We start from the raw sequence: 27,221 nt of genomic DNA on the forward strand, positions 1-27,221 counted from the left end.
GTCCCCAACATTTTTGGCACCAGGGACCTCTTTTGCAGAAGACAATTTTTCTACAGACAAGGGCGGGAGGAGGATGATTTCTGGATGATTCAACTGTATTACATTTACTGTGCACTTTATTTCTGCAATTACATTGTAATATATAATGAAGTAACTACACAGCTCACCATAATGTAGAAACAATGGGAGCCCTGAGCTTGTTTTCCTGCGACTAGACAGCCCTCTCTGGTGGTGAAGGGGGACAGTGACAGATCATCAGGCATTAGGTTCTCATAAGAATCATGCAACTTACATCCCTTGTACGCACAGCTCGCAATAGGATTTGCACTGCTATGAGAATCTAATGCCGCTGCTGATCTGACAGGAAGTGGAGCTCAGGCAGTAATAGGAGTGATGGGGAGCAGCTGTAAGTACAGATGCAGCTTTGCTTGCTGGCCGCTCACCATCCTGCTTGCAGCCTGGTTACTAATAGGCTACAGATAGCTACTAGTCCATGACCTGGGGTGGGGACCCCAACTCTAGGCCTTTCATATGCTAGGAAAACCTGTCCTGACTGATATTTTGTCCTTTGAATAACTCAGACTTTTCTAGGAAGTTATTCGTCTAATTTTGCAATGAGTTAGATGTTCCTATTAAATCCTGGGTGTATCCACACTGACTTATGATTGCTTATTGTATTTGTATAGACCAGTATTTCTCAACTGGGGCCTCCCAGGGATATTTGGCAATGCCTGGATACGTATTTGGTTTTCACAGTAAGTTGGGTGCTATGGCATCTCGTGAGAGATCAGGTATGCTGCTAGAACACCCTATCAAAGTATGCAGGATAGCTGAGTTCGTTTCAGGATTAATATTGTTTTACTTTGCACTTTTTAATTTGTATAAAAATGAAGGTAGTACAAATATATTATTGGCTGTCCATTTCCAATTAATACTTTTTCCATGATAATACAGATTTTCATGAGTGGCTGCTGTTATCCACTTAATTTTCTACTTGTGACATAGGCCTAAAAATATGTGTATTAAGAATAAAAGAATATTCCTGAATAATTTTAGATGCATGTTAGAATGCTTTCAGGGAAAATAAGGATGATATACTATTGAAGTATCTGAATTCTATGCATTTATTAAAACTTAAAATATGTTTGTGTTAGTATGATAAAGAAGCTTTTTATAGCATTGATACTACTACTTTTATTTTAGTTCTAAATAAGTGTTCAAACTATTTCATTATAGTAGAAATAGCCTTTCATTTTATTCTGAGTGTGTCGCATATCTTGTTACTGAGCAAACATATGAGCTGGGTATTTAGGTGTTTGGGAAATTAAGCCAGTTTCTGCTTTCAAAACAGCTCAGAGAGAGGGGAAAGTGACAAAACCCCATATAGGTAGTGCAGTAGTGTATATAGAAAGTACTGGGGAGAATTGAAGAGGAGAGGGCTTTCAAGCTGTGTCCAAACTACCAACCTAATAATAAGGGATAGGTTTTACAGGTAGAGAAAACAGTTTGTGTAAAAAGTAAAGAGGCATAAAAGAGCATGAATTTTGTGAGTCACTGTGCATGCTTATAGCTTATGGTGCTTAGGGATAAGGGAGTGTTCAAAAATCATTTTCAGAAAAAGGTAAAACCATGACTCTCTCATACAGATATAAAAATGTATGTGGCCAGGAGCAGTGGCCCATGCCTATAATCCAGCACTTTTGGGAGGCCAAGGTGGGCTGATTACTTGAGGTCAGGAGTTCAAGACCAGCCTGGCCAACATGATGAAATCCTGTCTCTACTAAAAATACAAAAATTAGCTGGGTGTGGTGGTGGGCACCTGTAATCTCGGCTGCTCAGGAGGCTGAGGCAAGAGAATTGCTTGATGGCGCCCCTACACTCCAGCCTGTGTGACAGAGTGAGACTCTTGTCTCTGGGGGGGGGGAAAACAAAAAAAAGAATGCTAAACTTATTCAAAGAAATGTTATATCAGTTCAAATGTAAAACTTTAAACAGCACAAATTTATACAAAGTAATGGAATGTTGAAATAAGTTGTGGATGGTAGCAAAGTTGTTTTTTTCCCCATAGAATGGGAAAGAAATCAACGAATTTCTACCAGATATGATAAAAATTGCATGTTTGTCACTTGCTTACAATTTATAGATTTCTAAATAGCTCCCATGGAATCATTCTGAACAATGTGTGGTTTTCCACTGGAGTAGTTTGTTTTTGTTTTTATTTTTTTTTCCCCTCTAGAAACAGCAGGAAATTGGAAAGCACCTTCCAGTGTCCTACCAAAGAATCTGTACCATATATAATATGGAGTCAATAAAATTTTTGGATTTAGAGAATGAAATCAGGCTGTGTTTTAGATAAAACAGTTGAGGTGGCAGCGTATAGGATTAATTGAATGAGGGAGCAGGCGGTACAGTTAGACTGTTGGAGTGACACTGAGAGGGAAGAGGAGGGACAGATTGAGTGTTTGTTAGGAATTAGAATCTTTAAGACTTACTAAGTAGGTGAGGCAGTGAGAAGAGGTTAGGCCTCTGGCTTAACAATTGTTAAGGATAATGGGTCATTTTACTGAGAAAGGGGAGCTATAAGAGGAAAAGCAATGTTAGGAGAAAAACAAAGATAGTTTTTGGGCATTTGCCTTTTGAGATGATATGGCATACCAATGTTTCTTATACAGTTATAAGCTATAGGTGTGGAACTAAGAAAAAAGATTGTGGGCTAAAGATTTTAGTCTTTAGTCTGGAATGATCATTTAAATTGGAATTTATGTTAGAATAAGTAACATCCATCAGTTACTTAGGGAGAAAATAGGGAGAAGATGAAAAAGACCAAGAACACTGGAAACATCTTTATTTGCGTGGTCCTAAAGAAAATTATGGTATATATCCCAGGTGCATTGTAATTTGGTTGTCAGTCTTGCTTTTAATTTTTAATAACACCTATTCAGCTTTAATTTTATCTTTTATTGACATCTGAAACCATATTTTTTCTTAGGTTGTGGCCTGTTCATAGACTAGCAGGAGAACGTTGAATAAAAAATTCTTATTCATGTATCATTTTAGCGATATACTTCCTCATTTTAGATATCAAGTTGACAAAGAATTAGTTTGGAGTTTTGCACTAGTGTGAAAAGTGAGATCACCAGTGGACGGAGAAGAAGAAAGAGGAACTTACCCTTAGATGTCTTATAATGCCGTCTTTAAAGGACTGTGGATTTCTGTAATTACATCTCTGTAGCAAATGCATTTCAGACTCATGGAAGACTAAGGGCTGATGGCTGTGCTGCTCTGCTTTGCGATTCAGGATTATTTTATAGCTAAATTTGAATGGATTCTACTGTTGAGTAATTGAGGGAAAGAGAAGCCTACATTATTTTTGTTCCCATTTTACCTTTCTTCACAATCTCATGGTTAGTTTATCATTCTGTTTTGAAAGAATATACTGACCCTATTTTATCCAGTTTCTTGGAGTTCATTTTGACATAGAAACTCCCCTCCATCACTGCTGTCACCACCATGTAGGTAGGAAGTACAGTTTTAGATTATTAAATCTACTTTAGTTTTTAAAAAATGGATAGATAGATTATAAATTATGAAATATATTTAGAGGATTTTGTGGTTAGAGTTTGTTTGAAAAAGCTTTTTAAACTGGCATTTTTGTATTTAATAACATTTACAGTTTAAAATTCAGAGAAACATTGAAAATTTTTACTTTTATATTTTCTTTTTAGATCATCCAATTATGATGGGTTTTGAACCCCTTGTGAACCAGAGGCTACTTCCACCTACCTTCCCTCGATATGCAAAAATAATTAAAAGGGAAGAAATGGTCAACTATTTTGCAAGATTAATAGAGAGAATAAAAACTGTCTGTGAGGTTGTGAATTTAACAAATTTACATTGTATCCTGGTAAGTACAAATCTCTTTTCCAGAATGTAACTTCCATTTAAAAAAAAAATTGATACATAGTAATTCTACATATTTATGGGGTAACTTTAATAACAGAATGTTGATCACTTTATAGACACTGACCAAGGGTAAATACTGCTCTTTGTCTGTTTTCTGTGATAGCTAGAGGATTCAGTGGTTCATAAATATTATACATACAGACGATCGATTTAATTCTCAGAAGCTCTTATACTGTTTTAGTGATTAAGAAGCTCAAGTTGAAAGGTTAGATAATTCATCCAAGATTTGTTTGTTTTGAGACTGGATCTCACTCTGTTACCTAGGCAGGAGTGCAGTGGCATGATCTTGGCTCAAAGCGACCTTGAACTCTTCTTTTTTTTTTTTTTGTGGAGATGGGGGTCTTGATATATCACCCAGGTTGGAGTGCAGTAGGCTGATCTCAGCTCACTGCAGCCTCAACTTTTCTGGTTCAAGTGATTCTTCTACCTCTCAGTGTCCCAAGAAGCTGGGACCACAGGCATGTGTCACCACACCCGACAGTTTTTTTGTTTAATCATTATTTTTGTAGAGATGGGGACTCACTATGTTACCCAGGCTGATCTTGAACTCCTGAGCTCAAGCAGTCCTCCCACCTCTGCCTCCCAAATTGCTGGGATTGCAGGTATGAGCCACTGTGCCCTGCCTGGCCTTGAACTCTTGAGATCAAGTGATCCTACCATTTCAGCCTCCCAGGTAGCTGGTAGAGACACATGCTACTAGACCTGGCTAAACTTTTTTCTTTTTGAGATAGGGTCTCCTTCTGTCGCCCAGGTTGGACTGCAGAATGTGATCTCTGTTCCCTGCAACCTCTACCTCCGAGGCTTAAGCTGTCCTTCCTTGTCAGCCTCCTAAGTAGCTAGGACTGCAAGCATGTGCCACCATGCATGGCTAATTTTTGTATTTTTTTGTAGAGACAGGGTTTCACCATTTTGCCCAGGCTGGTCTCTAACTCCTAAGCTCAAGCAGTCCACCTGCTTCAGCCTCCCAAAGTGCTGGGATTACAGGTGTGAATCACTGTGCCCGGCCAATTTTTAAATTTTTATTTATTGTGCAGACAGTGTCTTACCATGTTGTCAAGGCTGGTCTTGAACTCCTGGTCTCAAGCAGTCCTTCCATCTTGGTCTCCCAAAGTGCCAGGATTACAGGCATGGGCCAGCGCTCCTGGCCTCATCTAAGTTTTAAGAGTGGGGATTAAACTCTGGATTCTCTCTTCAAAACATATAAATGTGTGTGTGTATATGTGTGTGTGTGTGTGTGTGTGTGTCTGTATGTATACACATATATACCAGTATGCACATATATACATACATACGTATTTAAGTATGTATATGTTTTTATGTATAAAAATGGGATCATGGTGTTTACCTGCTTTTAAAAATTGCTAATTCTGTGTCATGGACATCTTCCTTTTCATGTCAATAAATACATGACAAATTCTACATTATTTTAGTGGCTGTGTGATATTCCATTATAAGCATATATTAACAGGTTTTTTCATTTCATTCATATTAAGTTACACTTAGGTCATTTTCAATGTTACAAATCATACTAAGATGAACATATTTATAAATAAATCTTTTTATCATATGCTTCCTTCCCCCTTAAGATAAATTCCTAACAAATGAAGCTGCTAGGTTGAAGAATATGCACATTTTTAACTATCATATTTTGGATTAATCCTTTGATGGGTTAAAATACAGAAAAACAAGGCTCATTTTAAGAACATTCAGGGTTAGAATTTTGTTTTTCTTCTGTACTCTCTGACAGCAGAAAAGCTTTTTAATTGGTAAGTTATAGTAACGCATAGAAGGTTAGTAGGAACATAGAAAAATGTGCAAGAGTACTGTTTTCGTAGGAATAAGTACACTACGTGTGTGGCATAGCTAGGCATTTGAGTGTTGTTACCTTACATGCCAAGGTATGGAATTGCCAGCCCCATGTCATTTCTTCTGTGAAATCTTCCCCTTTGGTTGCAGGTTGCCACATTGCCACATTACTGTTCCTTGAGATCACACAGTATATAGTTTATACTCCTAGTACTTAGCAGCAGTCTCTGGGAAGTAGTTGATAGTAAAGATTTGTACTTTTGTTTATATTCTCTATTTTTCCTTCTATTCTTTGTCATTAAAACCTAGCTTAGTGGCCGGGCGCGGTGGCTCAAGCCTGTAATCCCAGCATTCTGGGAGGCCGAGGTGGGTGGATCACGAGGTCGAGAGATCGAGACCATACTGGTCAACGTGGTGAAACCCCGTCTCTACTAAAAATACAAAAAATTAGCTGGGCATGGTGGCGCGTGCCTGTCGTCCCAGCTACTCAGGAGGCTGAGGCAGGAGAATTGCCTGAACCCAGGAGGCGGAGGTTGCGGTGAGCCGAGATCGTGCCATTGCACTCCAGCCTGGGTAACAAGAGCGACACTCTGTCTCAAAAAAAAAAAAAAAAAAAAAAAACCTAGCTTAAGTCTTCATTCCTTGGTAAAACTTTCACTGATTATGCCTTTATTACCTTCTGTTGCATTTATTTTCTTATTAGGTTGCTCTTATTCCATCATAAGAATCAAAATTTTAAAAGTAGACAAAGATCATAGACAGAAAGCCAGTTTTACAGCTAAACAAACAAAGGTTCAGAGGTTCTAAAGTAACCAGATTATAGTAGCCTATCTGGAATGAGAATAGATATTTTCTTACTCTTTTCTGCCACATTGACTCTTTTTATCTTAATTGTTACCTGGATATGTATTTGTGTTCACCAGATTAATTGCAAGATCTTTAAGTGAAATCAACCTATAAACCCTTATCAACCATAAGGTAATATGTTCTTGATGTATATAGTTGTTTTACCAGTTGTATTGGTAGGCAAATGGACTTTAAATTTTTTTTTTTAAATAAGCAATAGGGCTGACCTGGGTGGGGACAGGCTCCTGATATTGAAGGGTAAGTTGTCTGCCATTATTGCCAGTCACTTTTACTGAGCCTTCCGAGGAAAGCATTGCTCATTACAGGTACCTCAGGGGGACCTACACTGGTTCTAACTGAGGGTAGGTACCTGAGGAGTTGTTAGTGATCCTTTGGACTTTTCTCAGCAAGCTGCAGGATTTTTTAAAAAGAATCTCAAAAACCTGTATCTCTTGGTCTTTCCCTAAAGTCAGCAACGGTCAGTAATGTGCATCCAGTTGACTTGGTTACTTGGTATTTATTTCTGTGAAATAGGAACTGAAGTTCTCCCATGACTTAGTAAACTATTGTTGGTATTATTTTTTTAGAGTCTAGAATTAGCCATTGTCCCTTTTATACAATTAAATAATTTCTATAGAAATGACCTTTATTTGTCGTATTTTAACTCTGGTACTGTGTCATTTCCAGGTCTAGTAAAAATTATACTCTATATGTTGTAGCATTTTCAGCTTTTATTTAATCTATTAATGACATTGCTTTTTCTTTATGTATCTATTAGGATTTTTTCTGTGAATTTAGTGAACAGTCACCATGTGTTCTTTCACGATCTCTGTTACAAGTAAGTTCCACTTAGTATCAAAATACTTCTTTCAACATTATACGCATATTGACATTGTTTTATTTATTGATTGATTGAACAAAAGGTAGATGCTTTTAAAGAATTTTTCCAGTTAGTGTTGTATTTTTTTTAATCGAAGTATTAACTTTAAGCATTAAACATTCATCAAGGTCATATCCTAGGTCATAAAACAAACCTCAATAATATAGAAATAATCAAAATCATCCAGAGTATCTTTCTAATTGTTTTAGAATTAAACCAGTAACCAACAAGAGAAAGAGATCCAGGAAAATCTCCAAATATTTTGAAGTTAAACAACCTCTAAGTAATGCATGAGTCAAAGACAGAAGTCTTGAGGGGAGTTTAGCAATATTTTGAACTGAATGAAAGTCAAAATATAACATACCAAAATCTGTGAGATACAACTAAAGCAGTGCTTACAGGGAAATTTATAGAATCAAATTTTTTTTTGTTTTGAGATAGAGTCTCACTCTGTTGCCCAGGCTGCAGTGCAGTGGCACACTCTCCGCTCACTGCAACCTCTGCATCCCAGGTTCAAGTGATTCTCGTGCCTCAGCCTCCCAGGTAGCTGGGATTACAGCTGCATACCACCATGCCTGGCTCATTTTTGTATTTTTAGTAAAGATGGGGTTTCACTCTGTTGGCCAGGCTGGTGTCAAATGCCTGACCTCAGGTGATCCACCAATCTCGGCCTCCCAAAGTGCTTGGATTACAGGCAGGAGCCACCATGCCCAGCCACATTAAATGTTTATATGAAAGAAAAATATGCCTGGCATGGTGGCTCACGCCTGTAATCCCAGTAGCTTGGGAGGCTGAGGTGGGAGGATTGCTTGAGTCCAGGAGATCAAGACCAGTCTAGGCAACATGGCGAAACCCAGTCTCTACAAAAAATGAGCTCAGTGTGGTGGTGCATGCCTGTGGTCCCAGCTACTCGGGAGTCCGAGGTTGGAAGATCACTTGAACCTGGGAAGTCCAGGCTACAATGAGCTGTGATTGCCCCACTGCACACCAGCTTGGGCAACAGAATGAGATCCCATCTCAAAAAAAAAAAAAAAAGAGTCTACAGTTAACAATTTAAGCTACCGTCATATGAAACCAGAAAAAGAAGAGCAAATTAAAGCAAGCAGAAGGAAGGAAATAATGAAGAGCAGAAATTAGTAAAAATATAGAACAGAAAAACAATGGAGAAAATCAATGCAACCCAGAGCTCATTCTTTGAAAATACTCATTAAGTCGATGAACCTCTAATGAGGCATAATAAGAGAAAAAAATACAAATGACTAATATCAAGCATGAAAGAAGGGATATCATTAGACTGTAAACATTAAAAGGACAGTCATGGGAGTATTATAGACAACTCTGTTCATAAATGCAAAAGCAAATAAAATTGACCTATTCCTTTAAATTTAGACATAAACTACCAAAACTCAAGAAGAAACCGATGATTTGAATAATCTCTTACCTGTTAAATAAATTGAACTTACAGTTAAAAACCTACAACAGTGCAAATTGCAGGCCAGCTCTATGCAGTGTCTTCCAGAAAATAAAAGAGGCAAGAACACTCATTATATGAGTCAAAATTTACTCTTATCAAAACCAAACCAACATTACAAACAAGAAAACTGTATAGTTAGTTTCCTTATAAACACAGATGTAAAAATCTTATTCCATGAACACAGATGTGAAAATCTTCAATATAGTATTAGTAAATCAAATTAAACAATATATAAAAATAGGTAGTACACTATGACAAAATAAGATTTATCCTAGAAATCAAGTCTGTTTCATCATTTGAAAATTGTTCATCAGCCAAGCGTGGCAGCTCATGCCTGTAATCTCAGCACTTTGGGAGGCTGAGGCGGGCAGATCACAGGGTCAGGAGATTGAGACCAATTTGGCCAACATGATGAAACCCTATCTCTACTAAAAATATAAAAATTAGCCGGATGTGGTGGCGCATGTTTGTAGTCCCAGCTGCTTGGGAGGCTGAGGCAGAGGAGAATTGCTTGAACCCAGGAGACGGAGGTTGCAGTGAGCTGGGGTCGCACCACTGCACTCCAGCCTGATGACAGAGAAAGACACCGTCTTTAAAAAAAAGAAAATTGGTCAGCATAATTACCATATTATCTAAAGCCTCAGTAGACACACAAAAAAATTTGACAAAATTCAACATCTATTCATGATTTGAAACTCTTAACAAAGCTAGATGTAGAACTTCCTAAACCTGATAAAGGAGATACACAAAAATACCCTATAGCTGACATCATACTTAATGATGAAGGGCTAATGGTTTCCTCCAAGAATGGGAAGAAAGCAAAGATGCCCACTTGACTCTTAATTAACACTGGAAATTTTAGCCAGTGCAATAAAGCAAGAAAAAGAAATGGCATACAGATTGGAAAGGAAGAAAACATGTCTGTTTGGAGATGACGTGACTTCCCATGTAAAATGCCCATGGAATTTACAAACAAATTCCTAGAGCCAAATAGTGAATTTAATGAGATTGCAGAATATGAAGTCATTATACAAAAAGCAGTTGTAATTCTGTATACTTCAACAATGGGAGATCAAAATTTTAAAAACAAAACTACAATAACATCAAAAAATGAAATACTTAGGTACAAATCTAATATGGTTAATATTCAACAATATTCAGTATATTGAATATTCAGATTCAGCATGGTTAATAATAAGGAAATGCAAATTAAACCACAGAAATACTACCCACCTTTCAGACTGTCTTTTAAAAAAAAGTCAGATAATACCAAGTGCTGATGAAGATGTATTGGTGATAGGAGTGTAATGTGGTTCAGCTACTTTGGAAAATAGTGTGGCACATTCTTATTAATTAAACATGTAGATCACACTCCTAGTTGATTGCCTAAGAGAAATGAAATTTGACATTCTTCTAGAAACCTCTGCAAATGTGTAGAGCTGTTTTGTTCATGATCACCAAAAACTGAGTCAACCTGAATATTCTTTAGCTGGTAAATGGATAAACATACTGTGGTACATGCACAGTGGAATACTACTCAGAAATAAAAAGAAAATGAAGTATGATATACTTAACAGTGCCAGTGAATCTCAACTGCATTATGCTGCGTGGAAGAAGCCGAACTCAAAAGACTATACGATTTCATTTTAATAACATTCCAGAAATGGCAAAATGATAGAGTTGGAGAGCAGCAGATCAGTGATTACCAGGGGTTTGAGGCAAGAGGAGAGTTTGACCACAAAGGGATCACATGAGGGAATGTTTTTAGGGTGATACAAGTCATTCTATACCTTGATTGTGAGACTGATTTTAAAAATTATGCATTTGTTAGACTTGTAAAACTGCACAACAAAAATCTGAATTTTACCATATGTAAATTTTTTTTTTTTTGAAATGGAGTCTCACTTTGTTGCCCAGGCTGGAGTGCAGTGGCATGATCTCGGCTCAGCGCAACCTTCGCCTCCTGGGTTCAAGTGATTCTCCTGCCTCAGCCTCCTGAGTAGCTGGGATTACTTCTCTCTACTCCTTTATAGCCAAAGTATCAAAATTATTTGGGATCAAATCTGCATATAAAAGTAACTTAATTGTGTTAACTGGTCTCTGCTACATTGTTTAGATTAAAACTAAGGTTTCTATGAGGTTGACAACATTTCTGATAACTCTTCTAAGTTTTTTTTTATCTCCAGTGTAAGTCCTTAAACTTTGCCCTATTAGAGGCACTACCATGCCTGACTAATTTTTGTATTTTTAGTAGAGATGGGGTTTCACCATGTTGGTCAGGCTGGTCTCAAACTCCTGACCTCATGATTCACCCGCTCAGCCTCCCAGAGTGCTGGGATTATAGGCATGAGCCACTGCACCCAGCCATATGTAAATTTTAAAATAAAATTTTAAAACAATATTGGGAAGTCAAGGTATGATATATTAAATACAAAGATACAGTGGGATTAAGGGAAGGAAATTAAAACAAATTATTAAATGCAAATTATTTAAAAAATTTTTTATGTTCAGAAATAAGCATGAAAAAATATTTTAAATATTTGCATGTGTTATAAAACATTCATTAGAGATAAACGTAGGATTAATCAAATGACATAGCCATTTAATATTCCATAGTTTGTGAAGCATTTTTTAATACATTAGCTCATTTGACATAATCAAATTAGTCAGTTTATTTTGACCGTTTTAATATTACTACTCTTGGCTTGGGAGATTTTTATTTCTGTACATTTTTTGTTCTACATCAGAGTACACCTTCAATAAGGATTAATAAGTAACACTCATTGTGGAGACAGCAATTTATAAAAAAAAATTTTCACCAATTTTCTATGTTTTAATCACTAGCGTAGTATGTAGTATTTATAAAAGTATACTCATTTCACAGTAATGACAACTGTGTGACACCATTACTAATATGTAACATTTGTTTTAAGACCACTTTCCTGGTGGATAACAAAAAGGTCTTTGGAACTCATCTCATGCAAGACATGGTGAAAGATGCACTTCGGTCTTTTGTCAGTCCTCCGGTGCTTTCTCCCAAGTAAGTATTGTAAGGCATTTTATGGTTGTATGTGCTCCCTTAAAAGCCCAACTTCTCTCTACTCCTTTATAGCCTAAGTATCAAAATTGTTTAGGATCAAATCTCCACATAAAAGTAACTTAATCGTGTTAATTTTGATCTCTACCACATTGTTTAGATTTAAACTAAGTTTTTAATGAGGTTGACATTTCTGATAACTCCTCCAAGTTTTTTTTGTCTCTGGTGTAAGTCCTTAAACTTTGCCCTATTAGAGGCACTGCCCTGAACAAATGCTGCCATCAGAGGCTGAAAAGGATTGCATGCACAAAGAATCGTCATTTGTGTTGGCATTCTGAGAAATTTCAGGTTTTTCCAATGGGGAAGGGAAGAAAGGAGTCATTATTTCTTAACAAAGTGTATCTTTTTTCAGAAAGATACGATGTCTTTCTGTCACAAGTTACTTGATGGTAGATCTCATTCTTTTTAATGGCTTCAAATATTTAGTGATAAATGTTGAATATCTCTTATCCAAAATGCTTTGGACCAGAGGTGTTTCAGATTTCTGATGTTTTTGAATTTTGAAATATTTGCATGTACATAATGTCACCCAGGCAGGAGTGCAGTGGCATCATCTCAGCTCACTGCAACCTCTGCCTCTCCAGTTCAAGCAATTCTCCAGTATCAGCCTCCTAAGTAGCTGAGATCATGGACATATGTCACCATGCCCAGCTAATTTTTGTATTTTTAGTAGAGACGGGGTTTCATATGTTGGCCAGGCTGGTCACCTGACCTCAAGTGATCTGCACCAGCCTAATGTGGTTCTTTTACATGGTGGAGTGATTTTTGTTAGTTCAAATCTTTTGAAAGCAGAATTCAGCCTGTTCACATTTGGTATATGCTATTGGGCCATGAGTTTGATGTTAATAAATCAACAATATTTTAATCCATTAAATTAAGGTGTCTTAAACAGAAATACACATAAAACAAAGTTATGCATTGAAATTCATGGAAATGTGACCTGAGACTGATAGGAATCTAACCCTTTATTTCCCCTATTAGCAATGATTTAATAGTCTAATTTTGTAACTTCAGAAACTTTATGAACTACCACAAATAATGATAATTGACTGTATATATGGAAAAGTTTATTGTATGGTAGTCTATAGTTCCACTGTTTTAAAAATTGCAGTGTTACAGATGAGAAATCACTCTTCCTTTGTAAGTGATTTAAAACTTTCTTCTGGAGCATTGATGGGTTCTCTTTATTTCAGGAGTTCAGAAATTTTACCAAAATATTCATGTGTGATTTTCAGCTAGTCCTATCTGGAACTTGGTCATTAAAGACTCAAGTTTTCAGTCAGATTATTTTGCCCTGTTATTACTTACTTACTGCTTCACCTTCATCTGTTTTGTTTTTTCCTTTTTTAGAGCTCCTAGCATACTAACTTGGTCTTCTAGATCTCCCTTACCTATGCCTCATGACATTCATCTCCTTGTTATTTTTGCTGTGTTGTGAGAAAGTTCTTCCTCTTTATGTTCAAGGCTGCTAATGAACATACTTCTTATACTGAATTTTTAAATTTGAAAATAATCATTTTTAGATTGAGAGAGCCTTTTTGAAAAGTGCTTTATTTTAATCTCAAGTAATTTTCTTGCTTTAGGGTTAAAGATGTAATGAACCTTCAGCTCTTCCCATTTCACCAACTGCCTGTTCCAAGTGTTCACCTTTTTCTTTCTCGTGGGTGCTGGGTGCACTGTCTTTTCCATTGTGTGACCCTGGCTCTGTTTATCAGAGATAAGGAAGACCAAAGGAAACCACTTTGTGAGAAGAGATGAAGTGCCAAAGGGATGTATAGGTGATTTATAGCCAATGGCAAGAAGCGGGGGTACAGAAAAAAATTAGGATCCTGTATAGTATTTTCTTTACTATTGTAAGCGCAGTCCCTGAGGAAATCAGTTGTAGGAAAGTATATGACACTGAAATAGTGTCATGAAAAAGTGGGGCTTTGGACTTTTCCTTTTCTCCTTGTTAATTCGATCTTACTGGATCCAAGTCTAATTGTTCGAATGCAGATCTGTAGGAATTGGAAATATCACAGATTGTGTGAATTACATAATTGTAAAATGTTTCTTAATCTAATACTAACATTCTTTAACTTAGGAATCAGTTTCATTTTCTTCTTTATTCACCTTCTCTGTTATTTGGTAGCATCTGCAGTAATTACTGCTGCTTTTCTTTGGGCTGAGTAGATTGATTTTAATGATATGCTATTATTTTGCAGGTGCTACCTATATAATAATCACCAGGCCAAGGACTGTATTGACTCCTTTGTTACTCACTGTGTTCGGGTAAGAGCTACAATTTGGATTGTTGTAATGGGTACTTTAAAAATGATAGACTGTGGCCAGGTGTGGTGGCTCTTGCTTTTAATCCCAGCACTTTGGGAGGCTGAGGCAGGTGGATCACCAGAGGTTAGGAGTTTGAGACCAGTCTGGCCAACATGGTGAAACCCGTCTCTACTAAAATTACAAAAATTAGCCAGGCATGGTGATGTACACTTGTAGTCCCAGCTACTCGGGAGGCTGAGGCTGGAGAATCACTTGAACCCAGGAGGTGGAGGTTTCAGTGAGCCAAGATCGCGCCACTGCACTACAGCCTGGGTGACAGAGTAAGACTTTGTCTCCAAAAACAAAAAAAAAAAAGTGGCTGTAATTCCATTAGTATCTTTATGCTTTTTTTTCTTCTAATATTTCTTTTTTTTGAGTGAATAAATAAAAACTGTCTCCTCCTAACACTTGGGTAGATGGTTTTATAACCTAAGGTCTTCTGATAGGTTATTAGCTACAGAGGCAGCCTTGGATGACCTCCCACTGCAGCCTGCAGGGACTACAGATAGGGAATGTTATGACTCTCAACTGGGAAAACAGCAGTTGCTTCCTCAAAATTTTTTGTGAATGGACATAAAAACTTTTTTACTTTTTTTTAACCTTATGAACAAAGAGTATTTTTAACATCCTTATATACTTTGTATTATTCTTAATGAACTGAATTATAATAAAATTATTGGCCGGGTGCAATGGCTCACGCCTATAATTCCAGCACTTTGGGAGGCTGAGGCGGGCGGATCACCTGAGGTCGGGAGTTTGAGACCAGCCTGGCCAACAGGGTGAAACCCTGTCTCCACAAAAAAAACAAAAAATTAGCCAGATGTGGTGATGTGAACCTATAGGCCCAGCTACTCCGGATACTGAGGTGGGAGGATCGCTTGAGCCCAGAGGGTAGAGACTCCAGTGAGCCAAGGTAACATCACTGCACCCCAGCCTGGGTAACAGGAGTGAAATTCTGTCTTAAAAAAAAAAAAGTACAATATATATAAATTTAAATGAGATCACAAACTTTTTTCTGTATCAAGTATTTAGGAAAAAAAGCAAACCTTGTAGTGAGTTGAATTATAATTTGTTTTTGTTTAATTATTTTTGTTGTTTATTTAGAGACAGGGTCTCCCTCTTGCCCAGGCTGGAATGCAGTAGCCTGATCCTGGCTTACTGCAACTTCTACCCCCTGGGCTCAGGCGATCCTCTCACCTCAGCATCCAGAGTAGCTGGGACTACAGGCTCATGCCATCACACTTGGCTGATTTTTTTTTCTGGAGACAGGGTTTCACCCTGTTGGCCAGGCCTGTCTTGAACTCCTAAGTTCAAGGGATATGACCACCTGGGCTTCCCAAAGCACTGGGATTACAGGCGTGAGCCACCAAACCCAGCCTCATTTTTATTTAATTAGATGGAATATTTATTTTAGAGAACTCCAACAGGCGTTCTTTTGGTCCTAATTCCAGTTATTAAATATATATATATATAGAAAGGCAGCATGGTATGGGGAAAAAGAGAAAGAAACAATAGAAGATCAGACTTCATTTGTTATTAATATTTTATCAGGCATATCACTTTTTTTCCACTCTTTAGAGAGTAAAATTCTTATATTTTCTCTGACCTCTTACAGGGTAGTTATTGATCAAATGAGATAGTATCTGTCTTAAGTATGTAAATATAAAACAATATTATACTTTTGAGAATCTTCTAATTCACACTTAAAGCATCTTGCTACTCCATGTCTCTTGCCTGGTTAGTGGAATGTTACATAGTATTTTAGATGAGAAGACTGTATGGAGAAAGCAGGAATAAAGAGCCTTAGTGAGGGTTTATGGTTATTAGCTCTTCTTAAGCTATGTAATTATTAGGCATTCTGGTATATATAGCAGCATAGGAATGTCAGCCTTGAACACTGGCTTTTGACTCAAAATAAGCAGGAAAGAAATTGTCCTCATGAAATTGCAAGAAGATATCTAGAGGGTGGAGGAAGGTGTTTTTGCTATATGAAAACAAGTTTCACATGAAGCTGTTTTTTTCCAGTTATTGATAAATTCTGGTGTTGAGTTTCTTAAACACCTGTGTAAAATTAAAAATATACATAGACATAATTCTTATATACACAGCCATTTTTTTCCCCTTAAAGCAGATTGTGAACTTGGAATTTTATGTTTCTTTAGTGCCAGGAAATTTCATATTTATGGTTGACAAATTATATGTATATTGCAGCCATTCTGTAGTCTTATTCAGATCCATGGACATAACAGGGCTCGACAGAGAGATAAGCTTGGTCATATTCTTGAGGAATTTGCTACCTTGCAGGATGAGGTAAGAGCCAAGTTCCCCTCTCTTCTGAAATTAAATAATTCACACACTTTGTACAGATTTCTAAAAACAATTCTTCAGAACAATATTTTAATTATTTAATTTTTCAATATGATGCACTTTTCACTTAAAATATAACAGTTTCTTATACCAAAATTTACAAAATGAAACAGAACAATAATCCAAACTGATAGACATCTTAAATATTTCTTTGATAATCGGAATAAATTATGAAATATGTATAAAATAGTTTCATAACAAGCTTACATCAAGAAAAATATTAATATATTAATTTTAAAGTTTGTGTGCAGCAACAATATTGATAATTAAGGACCTGCAGTGTATTATTTGTATTTTTGTCCTGTAAATTTGTTGTAGTTTTAATTTAAGGCATGTTGAGGTAAATGTTAACCATTGTGAAATGAGAACTTTGAACGTAAACGTAACTAAAAATGCATTTGAAAATGTTTCTTTGGGTGGTCAGATTTAAATTTTCTGCTCGTATTCTTTTTAGCTGTATGTTTTTTAAAGTTCTCTCATTACCTTAAGAAAACAAAGTGAACACAGTTATTTTAATAGGCAGAGAAGGTTGATGCAGCGCTTCACACCATGCTGTTGAAACAGGAACCCCAAAGGCAGCATTTGGCCTGTTTAGGTACCTGGGTCCTTTACCATAACCTTCGCATTATGATACAATATCTTCTAAGCGGCTTTGAATTGGAACTCTACAGTATGCACGAGTACTATTACATATATTGGTAAGAGCACAATTTGAGTTAAAACTGGTGGTGGGTGGAACGGATAAGTTCTGAGAGAATTTAGAGTTAATTTTAGGGTACTTTTTTATTTAGTATATTTTAACTTTAGTTGTGGGACAGTTGGAAAAATTTGAAAATTAGAGCTGTATCATCTTGAATATCTTTACGTGCTATAATATATGAGCATATTTTTCCAAATATTTATGTAAAAATTACAAAAAATGGCTCCAAAAAGTAAATGGATTAATTAAAGATCATTTATTTGCTCCTATGGAGAAAAATTAACACATTTTGCGGCACTAGCTGTGGATATACTTGATAGAGTTAAACATCAAATTGGAATCATGTCTGTCTCTCAGAAGAAATCAGGACCAACATGATGACTGGGAGCATAACTGTTTCAAACTGTGGTGCTGAGGAGTCACTTCAGGGGCTTTGGAGTTGATAAAAGATAATCTTCAGCAGAATAGTTCTTCCCTTTCACTTGAGGACAAAATAAACCTAGTAAGAGGAAGTTTGAGCATATTTTAGGCATGTAAAAGGTGTCATAGAAAGAAAATAAGCTGTCATAGAAAATAATATTGAGCATTAATGAATTCAGTTATTTTGAATCTTTTTCTCAGTCTGGCACATTATTTTAAACTGATGACCTATGTTACCATATACACAAACACTCAGGTTTAGTATATTAGGCTTTAATAGAGTTCACCTTTTAAACTTATTTATTGAACTTAGTCATTAAGACATTCTATATTCTCTGAAGTCACTGCTGTGGGAGGGGAAGTAATTCTCTTCCATGCTGTTGACATAGATTTTGTTAAAGAAGTAAGGGCTCTTAACAGGTAACGCTTGGCTATGAAAACTGAATTTGAGCATCAACTTAGTAATATGAGAATAATTTTCCTTGCTATATATTCTTCAGCATTTATATAGATAATAAATAATCCTTAATAACAGGTATTTATATAGCTACTTTGGATACTATGTATTGTTATTAATCCATAGTAGACAATTCTGGTTTTGTTTTCATTTTTGTATTTTGAGATGGGGTCTTGCCGTATTGCCCAGGTTGGTTTTGAACGCCTAGGTCAGGCATCCCCAAACTTTTTACACGGGGGTCCAGTTCACTTCCCTCAGACCGTTGGAGGGCCGCCACGTACTGTGCTGCTCTCACTGACCACCAGTGAAAGAGGTGCCCCTTCCTGAAGTGCGGTGGGGGCCGGATAAATGGCCTCAGGGGGCCGCATGCGACCCGCAGGCCATAGTCTGGGGACGCCTGGCCTAGGTTGTCAGTCTTCCCACCTCAGCCTCTCAGGTAGAAGGGACTACAGATGTGCACCACTGCACCTGTCTGCTTTTGTTCCTTTTTATAGGGGAACATGCTCAGGTTTTTTCTTTTGCGCTTTGAAGCAGCTAATGGAACCTTTTGTTCTTGATTTCTCAGATCAAAATATAATTTTTACATGCTTTTGTGGATAGAGAATTGGGATCTTAATTCAGTAAATGAATGATATTCAGATAAATACTCCATTACACATTTGTCTACATACATAAGCAGATTCATTTCTTTTCTTGTTAAAGGAACTTGCCCATAAATAACTCTTGTGGTCTTTTCATACTGGTTTTGAACTGCTATTAATTTCAAAATTACAGACTGGGTTCCTGCATTTCCCCAAGATATCTTTAGTTGTTTTTCATGCATATGATCCCTGAAGCATGTGGACTTTTTAAAAATCATCAGGAAAAACAGTGATTCTTAAACTTTAACATGCATCCTGTTCTCTTGGAAAATGCATTAATACACAAATTTCTGGACTAAGTTCCTAGAATTTCTGACCTGTTAGGTCTAGGGTGAGACCGAATAATTTGCATTTTTAACTGGTTCTCAGGTGAACTCCTGCTGGCCCAGAGATGACAATTTGAGAACCTTGGTACAGAATATCAGCACTCTCCTTAAACATAAATATATATTAATCTTTATAAAGCACTTAAAAGATCATTGAGGTACCTGATATTTGAGAGGGAAAGCATGCATCTTAGTTGTCCCCTTCACTCATGTTTCCTTAGGTTAGCTAAACAAGGTAGACGGCATCATCTGTTGTTCCCTGTAGAAATCCTTCACTTGAGTTATGATATATGGGTTGTTAATGGACTCTCAAATTTTGTAGGGTGGCAGGGAAACAAAATTAAGTTACATGCTATAAAAGGGTACTATAATAAATGTTAAATTCAGGGCCAGGAATTGTTTGCTCTCTATGTGAAATTATAGGCTTTTTTATTATTGTTATAAAGTAAGTGTGTGTGTGTATCTCCTAGATTTGAATACTTTTCTGCCTTAGCAGTGTTAATTAAAGTTCTGAAAAATTAGTGTCTGGTAGAACGTTCTGTTTTATATTTCGTTTATTAAATAAACTCAAGTAAATTGTAAATGTGAGTGTTCTTAATTTTTAAGAACAAGTTTATATAATGCCAGTAATTGTTTATCTTTGATTTTATTTGCTTGCTTTGTGATTAAAAGAAAAAATTTATAGACCGAACTGAATGTGTTCTGATGTAATAAAAACTTAATGGGCATTTGTTTGATTTGCTTATGTACATATATAGTTATCAAGAAATCTTCTGGAAAGTTGTAAAGTGTACAAAGGGAAAATTAATCCTTATGTTTATTTCTTGTAAGATCTAATCTGTTATCTAATCGAATGATCTGTTTTTAAAGACCTAAAGCATTATTTGGCACAGCTATTATTGTTAATATACGTGTTGATGAAGCTGTCTCATTTAGACAGCTACCATTAACTAACATTTTGTATCCTGTAAGGTATCTCTCTGAATTCCTTTACGCATGGTTGATGTCAACACTGAGTCGTGCCGATGGCTCTCAAATGGCAGAGGAGAGGATAATGGAAGAGCAGCAGAAAGGCCGTAGTAGTAAAAAAACAAAGAAAAAAAAGAAAGGTGCTGTGGATTATTTTTAAACTTAAGAACAGAGTGTACTTTAATTTTTATAAATAAATAGATGGAGAGCTACTTCATGAGTTAGTCATTATATTTTAGTTCTTGTTCCTCTTTTCTTCAGAAACTGTAAGGTAGAGACTGAGTCCCAATATTAATGATACAAGCTTTTTGGTTCCTTTCCTTGCTTTCATTTCTTTGCTATTCTTTGTATCAGAGGATCATTGATCAAGAAGGAGCCATGTGGAGTGTGCAAGTAAGATACAGGGAACAAGACAGCAGGAGCCCATTGACCTTTTGACAGAGCCTGATAGCTCAGGAGGGAAGTAGTTCTGGAGCTGTGCTGTGGGAGTGGGCACCGAAAGGTGGTCACAGAACACCCTGAGGCATCATCCAAGAATCATGAAAAAAGAGAACTGTTTCAAAGGGACTGCCCTATTGATCACTTAGGGAAGGCTACGGATATTGCTACGATTATTATAAAATACGACTTTGTATTTTTTCGTTAGGACTTAAAGCAGTTTGGGTGGGTCATTAAATCACTGTAGTCACGGGTTTCCATATAAGAGGTTAAGTCTCTGTGGGGGTGAATTCAGAAAAGTTATAATTACTTCATACTGGAATTTTATAGTGTTAGCTATTTAGGGCATGATTATTACATTATTTGTAGGTTTTGACCATAAGTAAAATTTAGCCTGTATGAACAAACTGAAGTTTTAATTTAGTATACAAGCTGGAAGATTTTTTAAAATTAGATTCTCTTTGTAATAATGCAAGAGGGATGAGGAAAAGATTATGGAAGTTTTCTTTCTAATTACAGTTCGCCCATTGAGCCGAGAGATCACAATGAGCCAAGCATATCAGAACATGTGTGCTGGAATGTTTAAAGTAAGTTGTTGAAAGTGAAGTTCTTTTTGCCTTTTAGCTGTATTCTTATCATATGGTTTGTTTAAAATGAACTCTCTTCTGTGATTCTTTCCAGATTCTAATTTCACCTTTGCTTTACTTCCCGTCTGCTTGAAGATTACCTTTATTATCATTAATTTGTTCAACAACCATTTGAGCCCTTGCTGTGTGTGAGATACTTTGTACTGGGTACATTGCAGGAGATACCAGTTCTATATGGTCCTTGCTTCAGGTCTTTAGTGACAGGCCTGTTGATGTATCTGTGACAGGTAGCATGAAAAGGAAGAAAGTACTTCTAATTGATAATCAGGCAAGACTTCCTGGAAAAGATGGGAGTTGAGGTTTTTTTAGGGGAGTGTATTAGGAAGAGGGTGAGCTCCACAATGAATGGCTTAAGCAAAAACAGGCCTTTTCAAGAGATAATGGGTACTAACTTTTAAGTTGTACTTGGCAGTCCAAGAAATTATTTGAGGCGACTTACATTAAAATGCATAAAGCAGAACATGGACTTTGTTTGAAAATAGGACCTGTGACTATGAAAATTGTATGTCCTCGATTCTTCAGAAGCATTTACTTGAAGGTTTTAAATAGCTGTTTGTTTTCTATTCTGTATTGATGAGAGTGTTCACTTTTTCATATTGATGTCTTGTTTTTTCTTGTCCTTTTTCCTTTAGACCATGGTAGCATTTGACATGGATGGCAAAGTACGTAAACCAAAGTTTGAGCTTGATAGTGAACAAGTTCGGTATGAACACAGGTTTGCTCCGTTCAACAGTGTGATGACCCCGCCGCCAGTGCACTACTTACAGTTCAAGGTGAACCTGCTCAGTGAAATTGTCATGAAATTTTTAGCCTTAGACCTTCTTAGAGACATGCTGTGTGTACCTAGCCATCTTGTTAAATTAGTAATTATTTAAATTATAAGAATAATATGAGGTAGTATATGAGGTTTGAGAATTATATATCACCTACTTAAAACTAGGAAGATGTGCTGAATGTTTGCCCCAGTGTCTGTATATGGTGAATAGAAAATGTAGAATAATAATTAGAAATCGGATTTTAGAGTTGTTTGTATTTGAATCCTATTTCTCCTCCTTTTTAGGAAATGTCTGACCTCAATAAATATAGCCCTCCTCCTCAGTCTCCTGAACTGTATGTGGCAGCTAGTAAACACTTTCAGCAGGCAAAAATGATATTGGAAAATATTCCTAACCCGGACCATGAGGTGAGACTGGATTCACAGTAATTCTAGGGGAAAAGTGTAGCAGGAAATACGTCTCGGACAGCTGGATGAAAGTTAATTATGAAAGTGAACTTTATAGTATTAGTGAATGGAGCTTGTCATGTTTCTACAAAGGATTTCAGATAGTTTTGTAATACCTTGTCAGACTTAAAATTATTTTAAGAATGAGGTGATGTAAATACCTGCTTTGTGTAAATTCAGAAGTCCGTGCAAAGACAAATTAAGACTCTCACTCAACGATAAAGAAGGATAAACATAAGATCCAGACTGATCCGATTCATAGCTCAAAATGTTAGCATTGAAACATTTCTGTTTTAATCAGTAGTTTGTCAAAGGGGCTGAGCACAGTGACTCACGCCTCTAATCTCAGCACTTTGGGAGGCCAAGGCAGGTGGATCATCTGAGGTCAGGAGTTTGACACCAGGCTGGCCAACATGGTTAAACTGTGTCCTCTACAAAAAATACAAATTAGCCAGGCATGGTGGTGCATGCCTGTAATCCCAGCTACTGGGGAGGCTGAGGCAGGAGAATTGCTCAAACCCAGGAGGTGGCTGTGAGCTGAGATTGCACCGTTGCCCTCCAGCCTAGGTGACTAGAGTGAAACTCAATCTCAAAAAAAAAAAAATTAAAATGTAACCGTATCTTACATAAATATTAAAAATGATCTGGCCAGTTGTCATAGGAACAACCTTATTTCACTTGACCATTTAAAAGAAAGGTTACTGCTTTTGAAGACTGAGATATCAAAATAAACTTGGGGAAAAATTTTTTCAGGCTTTTGGTATTTTAATAATTTACCATATCCCTAACTTTATTGAAATACATTTATTTTCTAAAAGTTACTTGTAACATGTACATACTGTTTTGGGAAGTATTATCTTGGGGCAACTTCCATAGACGAGTAACTTAGCAGTATTTGTCAAAAAATCATAAATGCTTAGATCCAGCAATTCTGCTTTTTGGGATTTATCTTACATAGATACATGAACACATATAGGAAGTGAAAGTGATGAATGTAAGAATGTTTATTGTAGCGGGATTTCTTTCTTTTTTTTTAATTGCATTTTCAGTTTTGGGGTACATGTGAAGAACATGCAAGATTGTTGCATAGGTACACACATGGCAGTGTGATTTGCTGCCTTCCTTCCCCTCAGCTATATCTGTCATTTCTCCCCATGCTATCTCTCTCCACCTCCCTCCCCCCATCCCTTCCCCATTTGTAGCGGGATTTCTAATAGCAAAAAATTGGAAGAAACAGTATCAACAGGGGACTAATAAATTGATATATTCACATGATGCAATATTATGCAGCCTTAAAAAGGACAAGGAAGATCTTTCTGTGTTGGAAGGCCCTTTATGATTTAAGAAGTCTAAAAAGAAAGATGCAATTTAAATAATTTGCATAGTATGGTGCAGTTTCAATCAAAGGTGGCAAGGAAGCCTATATGTATATATATGAATATAAAATATCTTTAGAATGATATATCAGAATTGGTAGATTTCCTTCCTTCCTTGGAGAGAAGCACAGAGTGCCTTGGAAGAGGGGATAGGGAAGACACTTTTAAAAATCATGTATACCTTCTAAGAAAATATAAAGGGGGGTGTAAAAATTTGAGGAGATACCTATGATACATGGCATATTTCATTTAGTGAAACTTGATTCATTTATTCAAAGATGAGTCTGTGCTCCAAATACTATACTGTGCTGCCGTTTCAGGACTTTGCAGCCTAAGTTTTTGTTGTTGTTATTCAGGAATGCAAGATAAGGTAGCCCTTTCAATTCAGAGTTAATTGAAATGGAGTTGTGTATTAAAAGAAATATAATATTTTAATTTTAAATTGTCTTTATTTAATAAAACATCAACACTTCCATTATACAAAGTTCCTATTGTTATCTGTAATTAAGAAATGTTGGCTGCCCACGGTGGCTCCTGCCTATAATACCAGCACTTTGGGAGGCCAGGGTGGGAGGGAGGACTGCTTGAACCCAGGAGTTCAAGACCAGCCTGGACAACATAGGGAGATCCTGTCTCTACAAAAATTTTAAAACGAGCCGGGTGTGGTGGTGCACACCTCTAGTCCCAGCCACTCAGGAGGCCAAAGTGGGAGGACTGCTTGAGCCAGGAGGTTGAGGCTTCAGTGAGCCATGTACATACCACTATACTCCAGCCTGGGTGACAGCAGGACTCGGTCTCAACAAAAAAGGAAAGACATTTTGACTATGAAGTTTATGTTTCAATAGTTTTATGTTCGTGTTTCAGGTTAATAGAATTTTAAAGGTTGCCAAACCCAACTTTGTGGTTATGAAGTTATTGGCAGGAGGACACAAAAAGGAATCTAAAGTGAGTACATTGTGGGAAAAAGAAATGGTCTTAAATTACTGTGAAGTTTCATATTTTTTTCCAATAAGATGTGTAAATATTGCAGAAAAAATTAAACCACTGAACGAAAATCATTCTAAAAATTATAGTTCAGCAAAACATTAACTTACTAGAGCTTGCCATTTTGCCTTCAGATGTATAAGATGTATATTTTGTTGAGTCTGCCCATGTGTTTTCCATCTCCTTGCTGTATAAATTACTAAACTTGAGGTAAAAAAAAAAAAATGTAAAGAAAGTTTTATGGGAGAAGTATGAGGTATTTAAAAGGCATCTATCCACCTTTAGGAAAGTGAATGCTTTAATAATGAACGATTTCTTTGTAATGGCTCAGAAGAAGAAGAGTCTATAAGCTTTTCTTGGTAATATCATGTCACCCACGCCACGTCAGCGTTTCAGAGTAGAGGTTCTGTGCTGTGGAGAGGCCAGCCGCTGAGGCGCTGTGGGGGCGTCTGCCCGTGTGTATTGCGCACCTTGTATTCCATTGTTTCCCATGAGCTGCCTTCCTCCTCTCCTGCCCTGGTTTCCTACCGAGTCTTACTTCATTGCTTAGTTCTGTCAGTTACCCTGGAACTAAAAAGTGTGCTGACCCCTGATCTAACTGAATGTCTTTCCTATAAGTTGACTATTTATCTTTGTTAACTATTCTCCGAATATAGAAAACAGCCGGTCAGCCTGCTTTCTTATGACCTTCATAAAACTCAAAAACAATCAGTTTTTCTTCCAGATTAGTTCCTTTTTTGTCACTAACCTAGTTTTTAAAAAAAATCTATTTTGTGCTGCTTTGTTTCTAAAAACACAAGAAACTCAAAAATAGTCTGTTTTGTGTACCATATGAATATTCGTAGATATATTCGTTGACTTTCTGGCTTTCTTTAACAGGTTCCTCCTGAATTTGATTTCTCTGCTCATAAATATTTTCCTGTTGTGAAACTTGTTTGAGAGAGACTGGGAAAGTGGCCATAAAAGGGCAGAGTCTACTTTCAGACCCCACTCTTAGAGGGCACATGTACCAGGCTCCACATCATGGGAAGTGAGATGGATTTCTTAGATAACAACTCACTATAAGGAATACTTTTAGTTTGACAGCCTTATATGACGTGAATGAAAACTGCTGTTTTAAAGTGGTTTATTATGTTCCATGGAAGAAACTGGTCTTATTGAATGCATTGATGAACGTTATATGGTTTTATTACAGATTTAATCACAAATCATTTTTTTATGAATGATTGAGTGAAAATAGTGTTTGTAAAGGTTAATAAATTTCTTGACAAAAAAAAATGCACTGCTGGAGATGAAAAACATTAGCTCTTTGTCCACATTAAGAACTAAAGGTGGTGTATGCTCTTTCCAAAAACATTATCCAAAAGGAAGTTTCAAATCATGGGATTAATTAAACACTTGTATGAGATTTTGGTAAAATACCTTTAGAAGGGATTTTTGGGAGGGCCTCTAAGATATAAACAGAAACTAAATTACATGACAATTGTGATTTTATGTGTCATGACATCACAAAGTATATATCTGTAAGAATACAGATGTGTAAAAAATCCTTTACCTGTTACTTTTGGCACTTTTAAAAGATTATACATTATGTTTGCTGGTGACATTATTCAAAAAGGAGGCAGATAGAAATGTATATAGATTAAAATTTAGGTCTAGGTTTAAATATGGTGTACTCCTTTTTGTTTACTTCATATTCAGTTTAACCCATGAAACCTTTTCATTGGCGGGGGGGGGGGGTCTGTTCAGTATCCTCTGGCTTTGAAAAACTGACTACATTCCCCTGTGCTTTCAAGTGCCTGGTGCCCGAGGCCCTCCCCTTCCTTTCCTGTTCATCGTGTCTTGCTTTCATGTTTGTGATGGCAGCTGTCCAGGCCTCTTGGGCCTTCCTTTGTGTCCTCTGTAGCAGGCAGTACTCTTTCAAAATGAGGTACTCTGTGGCTTAAATTGGCTTTGCTGGCTTGGCCTAAGGCTAGTGACGGTTTTATATTTGGTCTATGGTTAAAAGGGTTTTCAGCTTCAAATATCTTAACTCTGATTTGATACCTTTCGTAAAAACACAGTAGTGAAACTTTTCTGGAAATACTTTAAAGCAGCTAACCTAACTGAACTTGCTAAGAAGGTTCCTGTCACCCCTCTTAGCAGCTAATGAGGTAGCCTGGCTCTCCTTTCCAAGAGTGGTTAATACTTGTGTTATTCAGGAACAGCCATTAGGCATCCTGAAATTGTAGAACCCAGAAGTCTTTTTTTAAAAAATGGTTTTTTTTTAAGTAGCCTGTACAATAGAAATTTGAATTA

At 36.7% G+C, this 27,221-nt stretch overlaps 1 protein-coding gene across 7 annotated transcripts in view; it reads left to right on the forward strand.

Moving 5' to 3' along the window:
• NAA35 (N-alpha-acetyltransferase 35, NatC auxiliary subunit) overlaps positions 1-26,589 on the forward strand; it is a 76,667-nt gene extending 50,078 nt beyond the window's left edge. For 5 of the 7 annotated variants that reach the window (XM_074395496.1, XM_074395501.1, XM_074395497.1 and 2 more), the window contains exons 12-22: positions 3,726-3,904; positions 7,394-7,453; positions 11,903-12,009; positions 14,271-14,337; positions 16,588-16,686; positions 17,263-17,441; positions 20,260-20,396; positions 21,214-21,281; positions 21,974-22,114; positions 22,402-22,524; positions 24,804-26,589. In XM_074395496.1, the coding sequence (XP_074251597.1) occupies positions 3,726-3,904; positions 7,394-7,453; positions 11,903-12,009; positions 14,271-14,337; positions 16,588-16,686; positions 17,263-17,441; positions 20,260-20,396; positions 21,214-21,281; positions 21,974-22,114; positions 22,402-22,524; positions 24,804-25,028 (1,385 nt within the window). In that variant the 3' untranslated portion in view covers positions 25,029-26,589. The remainder of the gene's footprint in view (positions 1-3,725; positions 3,905-7,393; positions 7,454-11,902; positions 12,010-14,270; positions 14,338-16,587; positions 16,687-17,262; positions 17,442-20,259; positions 20,397-21,213; positions 21,282-21,973; positions 22,115-22,401; positions 22,525-24,803) is intronic. The other 2 variants (XM_039475133.2, XM_039475134.2) reach the window with 1 other exon arrangement.
• The last annotated feature ends 632 nt before the right edge of the window (positions 26,590-27,221 follow it).

This window comes from Saimiri boliviensis, chromosome 2 (assembly GCF_048565385.1).
Source record: "Saimiri boliviensis isolate mSaiBol1 chromosome 2, mSaiBol1.pri, whole genome shotgun sequence".
NCBI lineage: Eukaryota > Metazoa > Chordata > Mammalia > Primates > Cebidae > Saimiri > Saimiri boliviensis.